Source organism: Pteropus alecto, unplaced genomic scaffold (assembly GCF_000325575.1).
Source record: "Pteropus alecto unplaced genomic scaffold, ASM32557v1 scaffold118, whole genome shotgun sequence".
NCBI classification, from domain to species: Eukaryota; Metazoa; Chordata; class Mammalia; order Chiroptera; family Pteropodidae; genus Pteropus; species Pteropus alecto.
In genome coordinates, this window is record NW_006440654.1 from 464,090 (window position 1) to 474,887 (window position 10,798).

Below are 10,798 nucleotides of genomic sequence, written 5' to 3' on the forward strand. Positions count from 1 at the left end.
GTGCCGGGTCCATGGCGGCGCCGCGGGCGGCCGCCGAAGCAGAGCAGAGCGCGGGCAGCGGGCGGCAACCGAGGGGCGGCGACAGGGTGCGGGCGGCCGCGACGGAAGCCCCGAGCGTAGCCTTGAGAGAGGCCATAAGCACCGCCGCCGCGACGGAAACCGCTCCGCCCCTACCGGAAGGCCCGCCCCACACGCTTCGCTGCCCAATCGCCGGGGGACGGTGGCCGCCACTGCGCCTGCGTGGGCCACGCCCGCCACAGTCTGGCTCTGATGGGCTGTTTTGTCCGTCTGTCCGCTTCCGCGGTTCGGCCCCTCGGCCTTGCCGGGAGAATTGGGCTCCAGTGCCAGGTCCCATCTCCCGGATTGCGAGCCCCCGCTTCAGACCTCAGGGCTGCGGCTGCGGGCTGGCGCGGGCAGAGGGAACTGCGCCGTCCAGAATGGCTGCGCTGCGTAGCAGCCAGCACGTCCCTGGAGGTCTAACTGGGAGACACCTGACAGTCCAGACTGAGTGCACCGAGTGCGGTGACCGTGCTGAATGACGTCTACTGGACCACCAGGGGTGCCCCCAACTCTGGAGTGAAGCCAGGGTCAGCCTCGGCCCCACATGTGCTGAGGGTCTGACCCTTGTTGTCCTCTAGTGCGGCGTGCACCGTGACAGGGGGGACAGAGGACGGCATTTGTCCAGATCTGGCGGAGGGTCGGCGGGGTCAGTTCTGGGCAGGGAAGAGCCCCAGGGCGAAGCCAAAGTGGAGAGACGACCAGGGCCTCCCTCAGCAGGGCCGTTGCTCCTGCTCTTCCTGTGCTTGGAGCACGGTTTCTTCCCTGGGCGAGGTCCCATGCCCGCCTGTTTCATGCCCCATGTCGCCAGTGTTTCCTGGCACAGTTCTTTCTAGAAGGATCTCTTGCCTGTTCTCCTGTTTCTTGTGTCTCTCTCCTCACCGTGCTCCTCAAGAGCAGCACGAGAAAAATTCTCCACAGGTTTTCCAGTGGGCACAGGGCAGCTGGCCACACCCGGCCTGGAAGCCCTCCCCGCCCCGTCCCCCACTAGATGTTGGCGTAAGTGTTGCTGAATGTCTCAGGGGCTGGGTTCAGACGAGCCCCCCTGAGCTGACCCCGGGGATGGCTGTGTGGAGCACCGTGGTCCTCAGAGGGGCTTCCCCCTCCCCACTGGCCCCAGGAGCTGGCCAGGGACCCCGAGCAAACACGCAAGCTCCCTCCTGGCTGGATTCTACGCTTAACTTCAAGGAGACCACAACCTGGGTTTCAATGACTGCGTGTGAACTAGCTCTGCCCCTGCTGGCCCTGTGACCTCGGGAACCTCTCAACCCTTGCCCCTGAGATGAACGATAACACTACCATTCGCGTTGGGGGGGGGGTCGCCCAGATGAGGGGGACAATGTGGAGGTCCCTGTAGGTGCTCTGTGCCAGGGCTCCCTGTGGCCTGATAGCCTCCCGTCCACCTGGCCTGCTGGCAGGCCCCTGTTCCCATCTTCCTTCTGAACTGCCCAGGAGACCAGCCTGGTGTCACCTCTCCCTGGGGCCTGGGCCCTCCTGACCCATCTCCTCATCCCCTCACCCTGTTGTCTACCCACACTCTGAACCTGTCCAGACCACAAATGAAGCTCAGCAACCACTCGGTGCCCGGGGGTGAGGTCTGCCCAGCCTGAGTAAGTGACAGACAAAACAGCTCCTCACCCCCACGCCGCAGGCCGCTCACCTGGAAGGGAGGTAGGCCCCCCGGTTGGACGCTGTACACGCCCCGGGGCTCTGTGCTTCTCCACTCAGACTGGAGAGCAGCCCTTTCCTGTGGGATACCTGCCAGGAGGGGTCGGGGCCTGGGCGGGGGCCGTGCTCTCGGGCCGACTGCAACCAGAGCCCCCTGCAGGGCCTTGCAGCAGTAGCAGACGATTTGCAACCTCAGCCATCACCTTGGGACACTGCTCTTTTGGAAGTGGCCATCCCTTGGGATCCACACGTTTGCTGGCTCCCCACCCCCAGCCAGACCCCCAGTTCCTCCCACTGCCCCTGGACACCACCTATCCCCTGCTGCCCTTGGAGGGTCTGCCACGGTCTCCCTGTCTTTATCCTCCCAGTCTGGAGGTGGTCTGGAGGCTGCCCCAAGCCCAGCAGCAACCCTTGTCCTTGTCTGCCCCTCCCCCAGGCAGGTCCTCATGGGAAGTGAGGCCTGTCGGGTGCAGACCTGTGGGTGCTGGGTCAGAGGCTGGGTAGCCTGCACCCACCCAGACAGACCTTAGGGTTCCAGCCATACCACCTAGACCTATGGCGAGAAGACCAATCAGGGGTGGGCTTGGGAGCCTCAGGACCCACCAGCCCGCCAGCCATGATCACTGCCCTTGGTGTTGTACCAGGGAGTTGGCCCGTGGCAGAGGCAGAGAGCAGCCACTCAGCATGGGGCGGGTGGCCATGCTTCTTGGGGGACAGACATCATGCAGAAGGGCCCACCCCAAAACCCCGCCAGGCACACTGCGTCTCTCCGGCCCCGCCTCCCCTCCCAGGGAGCAGCGTGGAAGGCAGCGGGGCCGGCAGCAGCGGGTATGGGCGGGGGTGTCTGAGCACACTTCACCTTGGCTGGTACACTCCATGGGCTGGTTCCCTGCTTGGGATGGGCCAGTGCCTGGGACCTGGGCCTGTATCCTCTGCCGAGAGGCAGGTGGTGGCAGGTAAGTCCCAGCACCCACGGCAGTGCCACCAGTGTTTACCTTGCAGCCTGGGCCCCGGCTGCCCCTCCCGAGGTGGCTCCCTCGTCAACTGAGTCCCATTTTCACGTATCTCACAAAGCAGGAGCTTCCAAAAGTAGCTTTTATTTGTTTCTGAGGAACAGTACATGAATGGCAGGAGGGACATGGTCCAGCCCGAGGTTCCCTAGCCCTGCGTGGCTGTGGGTTTCCCCTGATTTGGTAACACACCGAGTCAGCAGACAGTCAAACGTGGCCCAGCTGGGCTACGCGGACGCCTCGTCCTAAACTGACGACCAGGACCAGGTGACTGTGCACAGGGCAATGACCAGGGGCCAGCCCGGCCTCGAGCTCCTGTCTGCAGCACCCTGAGGTGGGCATACGAGAGGGCGGTGGGCGCCTGCAGGCACACGTGCAAACTGGTGGGCCCTGGCGGACACACACCATCTGTCCACTGAGGGTAGGGGAGACCTGCAGGTCTCCCGACCAGATGCGCAAGCAGTAGGTGTGACCCCTGCATCCAGACAGGCTCACTGCTGGACCCCCAGGAGCTGGAAGCAGGCCACGGGGGCAGCTGGAGGGGCCCTTGGTGCCAGGGCTGGACCTGCCTGCACGCTCATTCTCTCGGGGATCCCGAGGGAAAGCCGTCCTCCCTGTCCCAACCAGATTTAAGGCTCGTATTTCCTGACATTGCTTCACTTTGTTTAAGTTAAAGTTACCTGAGTAAAAAATTTCAGATATTTTTAAAAGCCAAGAACACACACCTCTGCAGGCAGAGCGGTGCTGGTGCACATCCGGCCGCCAGGCCGCCAGGCTTGGCCAAGCTGCTCCCCTGGGAGGACTACTCCCAGGGGCCAGGCCAGAGCCTGGGTGCTCTCGCCCTCCCAGCCCAAGCCGCCAGGCCAGGCGCTCCAGGCGCTGACGCACAGCCGAAGGCACAGTGAGGGAGGGGACTGCCGGCTGTGGCCCAGCGTGCCCGACCACCTAGGGCAGGGAGGGACTGGCGGGGAAGCGTGGCCTCGGCCCTCCCGGATGCCTGTCCTGGTGCCCGAGAACCCGTGAGCAGCCCCTGGGGGCGGGCTGGGGAGCCTGAGCTCAGAGCAGTTAAATAATTCTTTATTTGGGTGGGCTGGGGGAGGGCAGGCGAGGCTGGGCCCGGACCCGTGGGGACGGCCCCTCAGGCGTGGCGGCTCCCTGTGCGCCTCCTACTTGTGCGGCCGGGCTGAGGACGCCCTCTGCAGGCAGTACTGGGTGGCAGGCAGCGAGAGGACCAGGCCAGCGGTGCGGCGCCCCATCCAGTACAGGCCATAGCCCAGCAGGCCCAAGAAGGCGACCTTCACAGCCAGCCGGGACACTCTGCCGGAGATGGACGGCGGGGGGACGCTGGTGGGGGGGAGGGAGAGCAGGCTGGGCCTGGTTCAGGGTGCGTGCTTCCCAGCCCCCACCCAGGCACGGCCACCCCTCTCCGGGCCCAGGTCTGTGCTTGGGGAGCCCGAGGGGCAGGTGACACTCACGTCATGATCTCCTGGATGTTGAGGTCAGTGGTCCAGTTCTTCTCGATGCCGGGGACGTGGCCCATGCCCACGACGCCCACCACCACAGAGGGGACACACTTCCTGGGCTCAGCTGTGGGGGAGCGACAGTCAGCACCCACCTGTCAGCGACAGGCCCCCAGGGAGCCCCCGCCCAGACCGGCCGTCACCGTCGGAGGAGCGCGGCAGCTCGAGGCGCCGGGCCGCCTGCCGCAGCATGTAGGTCAGGTAGATGTCGCGCTCGGAGACGATGGTGCGGTGCAGGTCGGGGAACTCGCCGACCATCTCCGCCATCATCTGCTCCAGCAGGTCCTTCTGCTTGCATCGCTCCACGTCATCCTTGCTGGGGGCAGGAGGCGAGCTGCCAGCCCCGCGGGGACCGCGGCCAGCAGGAGGCTGGTGCTACTGACCCAAGGCAGGGACCTGGGCACCCTTGGTTTGGGGCTGCAGCAGCAGGAGGGGTGGGGAGGCCCCGTTTGAGGAGGCCTGGCCCAAGGACAAGAGGGATGTGCCGCATGGCGGGGTTCGGCCGCGAGAGGGCCAGGCACTCTGCAGACTCCCCTCCCCCCACGCCACCGGCCGCCGTTCTGGGCCGGGGCTGCCCTACCTGATAGGGTCTGACAGGAAACACAGGCCCCAGGCCAGCTTGACCTTCTGCCAGAAGGACAGCGCGGCGATGGCCCTCTTGAAGGTGACGGGGATGGGCCGGTCGCCCAAGTGGAACTTGCAGAAAGGCACCTTGCTGGCCTGGGGCAGAAGCCGGGGTTGGCTGGGGCAGCCACAGCCCACCAGGTGGCCCCGAGCCCCTCCCCGGCCGAGCCCGGGCCCACCTCCTTGAAGGCCTCCCTGAACTCGCCACCAGGGGCCATGCCCAGCTGCTCGGTGATGTGGGCCGACACCTTCAGCAGCAGCATCTGCATGAGTCCAGACATGACCCCGTTCTGCAGGGACAGGGAGCCCGGCTCAGCGGCCTGACCGAGGGCCTGGCCGGGCCGCCACAGCACAGGGGACATCCAAAGCCTTTCTCGGCCCTCGGCAAAGCCCTCCCGGGGGCGGGGCGCACTTTGGGGCTACACAGTCGTGGACCTCTGCCCTGTGGACATCCTCGTCCCCTCTCACCTCTCCAGCCCAGACCGACTCCTGTTATGCATCCCCTATGTGGGCGCCTGTCGGTGCACTGGCCTCAGGCCCACGTGTGGGAGACGCAGTGGGTGTACTGGTCCCGGTGGGCGGGTGGGCCACGTGGCACTGAGACCACCCCGATCCCCAGGGACCTGCTCGGCAAACCCGGAGACCTTGCGCCATCCATGCTTCCCTCCTGTGTCTGAAAGCCGACGTGCCTTCCCTCTCCCACGGGCCAGGCCTCCCCTGGCTCACAGGAGGGCAGAGCGGGGTGTGGCTGCACCTGCCGCACGGCCTGCTGCAGCTTCTCCAGGCTGACCTCCCGGGCCTCCCGCAGCAGCGTGCGCTCGTCCATCTTCAGCATGGACACGCGGTACTGGCAGAGCTCCACCACCACCACGTCCGGCTGCACCGCCCGGATCGTCTGCAACGGGCGAGCCGTCACCCTGGGCCCTGCCGCCCGCCACCCCCGACCTGCGGGCAGACGCTGGGGCCAACTCCGTTACTCAAGCGACTAGAGAGAAAGTTCCACGACAGGTCTGCCTGTGTCACGGGGAGGCGGCAGGGCTGCGGCGGGAGGCAGGGCTGTGGGGCCACGGAGCCTGCGCCCTGCCGAGCAGCTCGGGTGTCGGGAGGCGGCGGCAAGGGCCATGGCCCTGCCCGGGGTGACAGCAGTGACGGCTCACCTTCACGACGTCCTTCTTGCTGTCGTCGCTGAAGTGGGCTGTGCCCACCACATACACTCTGCTCCCGTCCTCGGCCACCAGCTCTGTCACCGTGCGTGGCAGGTGGGGCCGTTCTCGCCGCCTCTTCAGCTTCATCTCCAGCAGCAGGTTGAAAGCATCCACGTCAGCTGCAAGGACAGCAAGACCCAGCTTGGGGACACCCACCCACACTGGCAGCTGGGCCGCATGGAACCTCCAGGTTCTCAGGGCTGGGAGGTGCTGGGGGGGGGAGGCTCTGCCACACTCTGGAAGCCAGAAGCGCAGTGGGACACATGCTCCCTAGTGAAAGGCACTGTCCCCAGGGGGCCCCTCCCAGGCTCGATGCCACACACTCTCAGAGCCACCAGTCTACAGTCACTATGGAGTGTGACTGACCAGACTCGTCCCCGAGGGGGAGCACCTGGGACAGCTCTGCTCACCCCACGTGTGCTCAAGAGCCCCCTCGCAACACCGCGGGGCAGGCCGGGGCCCCCCTTCACAAACTTGAGGGGCCACCTAGTCTAAGCCCTGCCAGCTAGGGAGCTGCCCACCCCTCCCGCCCAGCGCCGAGCAGTCTCAGGGAGCACGGACACAGGTTCTGGGGTTCTCCGGAAAGCACCCTGGGCACCACCTCCGACGCTCCTGACGTCACAGGGGGTTCTGCGTGGGCCTGTGAGGGAAGGGGAGTGTCTGAGTCGGGGTGCCCACACTCCGGGCACCCCCCGTCCCGACAGGGTTGTGTGGTTGCTCCAGAACTCCTGAGCCCCATGGGCCACTCGCTCCCCAAGACTAGAAGCCTCTGAGGGACAATCGTTCTGTAGACGGCCACCCTCAGGGCGCCCTACCCCAGGGACCCTTGGCGGACCCAGGGACCCTGCAGGAAATCCACACATTCTCTAGTGACCCTGGGAGGCTGCCCTGAGTGGGGTGTCCACCGGGACCCCACAGTCCTCGGACCCCCTGGCTGCCCGGTCTCTGACCTCCTGAGGTGGCTGTTCCTCCTCCTCCTCCATGGCTGCGTGGCGGCTCCCGGCAGCACTCAGTGAGGCCTGAGGAGACACAGGTGCGTCCTCACCTGCGGCCCCAGGCGGAGCGCAGGGCTCAGGGTGCCAAGGGGCTCTGTCAAGGGGCTCAGTCGATCATCCCACATGACCCCTAAGTGGGACTGCAGTGTCCCCGTCTTGATGTCACCAGCCACCGGGTCCTATGTGAGCCCTCTGCCAACTGTGGGCAGCTGAGGTCCAGGGTCCCCAGGGAGGGGACGGCAGGGGCGAGACTCTGGCCATGAGTGACAGGCCAGCCCTGCAGGCCGTGGCCACGAGCCTGGGGTCCTCCGCGAGCAGGACCCGCCGCCCCCACCTCCTGTTTACCCAACAGAGAGGAGGGCGGCAGGCCGGCAGACTGGAGAGCTCCTTTCTGATTTCGTTGCAAAACACAATTCACAAAACTTCCTAAAAAGAGAAAACCAAGCGGAAGAAGTAACTCTGTGGATGAAGTTAGTGCTGGGCCCCCCGGGAGCGTGTCGCGCGTCCCACTTCCAGGACGTCGTCAGGGACGTCCACGCAGACGTCCGCAGAGGTGCGGGAGGCCCAGGGAAAGGGACGGGGTGAGGCCCCGCGTGTCTGTGTCATTAGGAGCCCAGCCTTTCCTCTTAAGGGACACGACGTCAAGTAGCACAGAAACGGCGACAAGGCCCAGGTGGTGCGCCAGCCTCTCCTGCTCCCCTCTCGGAAAGGGCCCTTCTCCCCAGAGGGAACTGCCGGGGAGGCCACCAGGGCCAGTGGACGAGGTTCCCGAGCCAGGGGATGCAGCTGAGGCCGGCGTCAGGACCTGGCATTCTGGACCCCGGCCCTGCGGTGGGGACTCTGGGGGAGGAGCGGGGAGAGCAAGCTGGTCTCCCTGGGCCTCGGCGCGCCCCAAGGTATGCGTGTCCCACCAGCATCACCTCTGAGTTTAGTCACAGGAGCCAGAGGCTGCTGCCACAGACGGTGGGACGGCCCAGCTCGAGGACACCGTCTACAGTGTGGGCCCCGCAGAGAAGCAGGACGAGTGCCTGAGGCAGTCACAGACGGACGATTCTCACTCAGTGTTGGTTTTGGGGTCTGTCTCTACGAGTCGTGAACTGACGCGACTTCTGGGGACACGCAGGGTGGACCCTGCAGGGGGTCAGCCCAGGTTCACTATTGCTACACTTTCCAGAACTTTCACAATCAAAACGAAAATAACAGAATGAGCGTGACGCCACGTCAGGCTCCTCCCCTTGTACCCTGTGGTCACACAGCCGACTGACCCAGGGACTCACTGCCCCTTCATTCTCCTCGGCTGCAGCCGGGAGCAACGGTCAGGGCAGGGCCCCCCAGATGTAACCGAACTTCGCCTGACCTGCTGTCCAGGGAGACAGCCCTGGAGCTGACCAAGAAGCGGGGAGCCCATCCCGAGAACGGAGAGGACTTCTGGAAGAAACGGGGTCGGAGGAAGGGTCCGGAAGAGGGACTGGCTTAAGGCCAAAGGAAGCACTGGGCCCCGGGCGGCAGGGCAGAGGCCAAGAAGGGGGCAGCGGAGCGGAGAGGAAGCCGGAAGGCACAGCACAGGCAGGCGCCGCACGGCTTGCTCCTCTGCGGTGGGGTGTCCCCGCCCAGGAAGTCCCAGCAGCACCCAGTTGAGCTCGGGCCGGCCTCAGCCCAGCCCCAAGGACAGCAGCTCACCTGGGCCTCACCGCCCAGCACCCCCTTCCCGGCATCTACATGAAAGCACACAGCTGATGCCAGGCAGCCAGATAGACAGGAAGTGGAGGGCCGGGCCCAGAGGTCACAGCAGGGGGCTTGCTGCCTCTCAGTCCTGGGCCCAACCGGAAGGCACAGCTGGACAGAACCGCCCTCAGGCCACTTTACACATAGAAGCAAATGATTCTTGATTCTGAGCAGCACCGGGCTGCCAAAGGATGAGAACAACTTCAGGGTACGTCCTGCGCTGACAGCCAGCAGGCGGGAGGCCACCAGGTTGCCTCGGCACGCCCTGCCGCGGGTGTGGTGGCCACAGGGCTGGGCCGGCACGCAGGAGCCCAGTCTGGTCAGGCCCACTCTATGAGGCCCAGGCGGAAGCCTGTGCACCTTTCCAGGGCTGATCAGCTCTGAGCCCCACGATGGCTGGGTCACCCAGCTGCAGCACCAGGACCCAGGTCCCCTCGCGCTCCCTGTCCTGCTCCCGGCAGTCGCTCCCCCGAGGCGGGTGCCTGGCCTGGGAGGGATCAGGCAGGAAGGCCACTGAGGACCCCTCAGCGCCGAGTCCAATTCTGAAGCACCTCCCTCTGATGCTACCACATCCACCTACCGCCTTCCAATACCCTGGTGCCCTCGGCCAGGGTTCCGGCGATGTCCACATAGAATGTGACTTCTGTGGGGCTATTAACGTCCCTCCCCTGCCACGCGCACCACTATGTGGGACCAGAGCCTCTCCCAGCTGCCCGGAGGGGAGCAAATGGCCGAACTCCACAGACTGCTGGGTCCGGCCCCCATCGCCACACCTGCTGCATGGAGCATCCGTGTCCTTCCCAGTTTCCTGCCACAAAATCTCTGGACTGATGGGTCCCAGCAGCTCATCACACCACTGCATGCTGCAGCAACAACGAACCGCTGCCTGACACCCTCAGGGGAGACGAGTGTGCCTCCCCCAAATCCAGGCTCCAGAGCCCGGGCCCCGCAGCCAGGACAGCTCTGGGCAGCCTGTGCGACCCAACACAAAGTGGGACGCTTCTGCCTGGTGCCACCGTCCTCGCTCCCCTCCAACCAGCTGTCACTGCCACGCAGGGCTGTCCGCAGAGTATGCCCTGGGGAAGGTGCTGGGCACAACTGGTAGGAGGTGCCTCCTGAGTGGGGCTGCCTGCAGCTGGTCCTGGCCGTCGGGCCAGCAGGTCTGCCAGCTGCCAACAACTGTGCTGTGGGGGACAGACACCACAGGGCTGGCCAGACCTGAGATTGGCCGCTTAGTGCTGCGTAGCCTTGGGCAGGACACCTGTACACCCAGCCGTCTCACCTGTCCACATACAGAAGGTGCTCCTCAGGCTGCAAAATGCATGCCACACTCGGATGCCACTTCGGCCCATGACCTCTAGGCCTCTCTAAGCTTCGCTCTGCTAGGGCATGCTCTCCTGTCCCCAGGAAAGAGCAGGGGAAAAACCTGCGGCCTGGTTTACGAGACCCTGAAACACGAGATGTCCGAGGCGTGTCGCCTGCAGAGGGACAACACCACTGTCTGGCTTTGGGCATTACAATCCTCCACACAGATGACAGCAGAATCACCCGTGTACTTGCAGGAAACAAACTCCAAAGCTGCGGGAAATCCCGACGGCCCGAGAGGATCTGCCTTGTCAAGTATGCCAGAGAAGGTGCCACTCGAAGGGCAGGAAGAGCCCCGCTTGAGTTAGGGACCCACCTGGGGTGTATAGCCCTGGGACACAGATCAGAGTAACACGTTAAGTTGTCCTGCGTCTCATGAGGTCATGAGCATCTGAAAATGTTTTGCTAGGTGTCTGTTACTGCACAGAATCTGAGAACGTCAGACAGTTCGGGCAAGCCATATTCCACCGGTTTAGCCCAGGCAGCTGTCCCTTCTCCTGGGGCCCATTGCTAGGGACTGTATTGTATCTCCCCAGATTCACACGTTGAAGCCCTAACCCTCATGGGATGGTGTTAGGAGGTGGGGCCTCTGGGAGTGACTGGGTTCCAATGAGGTGGGGAGGGTGGGG

The 10,798-nt window shown here is 64.8% G+C and overlaps 1 protein-coding gene across 3 annotated transcripts; it reads right to left on the reverse strand.

Annotated features, from left to right (window-relative positions):
• Nucleotides 1–2,802: 2,802 nt before the first annotated feature.
• Nucleotides 2,803–10,061, reverse strand: TRABD (TraB domain containing). 3 transcript variants are annotated; one of them, XM_006917851.3, is made up of 10 exons: nt 7,425–10,061; nt 7,035–7,103; nt 6,646–6,724; nt 6,037–6,203; nt 5,634–5,774; nt 5,059–5,169; nt 4,836–4,975; nt 4,399–4,571; nt 4,211–4,322; nt 3,902–4,079 (listed from the first exon to the last, which is right to left on the reverse strand). In XM_006917851.3, exons 2-10 carry the CDS (start codon nt 7,065–7,067, stop codon nt 3,902–3,904), a joined length of 1,134 nt encoding a protein of 377 aa, XP_006917913.1. In that variant the 5' UTR covers nt 7,068–7,103; nt 7,425–10,061. The 3 variants fall into 3 exon arrangements, with proteins under 3 accessions (XP_024906814.1, XP_024906812.1, XP_006917913.1); XM_025051046.1 differs by lacking the exon at nt 7,425–10,061 and having other exon boundaries at nt 2,803–4,079; nt 5,670–5,774; XM_025051044.1 differs by lacking the exon at nt 7,425–10,061 and having other exon boundaries at nt 2,803–4,079.
• Nucleotides 10,062–10,798: the final 737 nt, after the last annotated feature.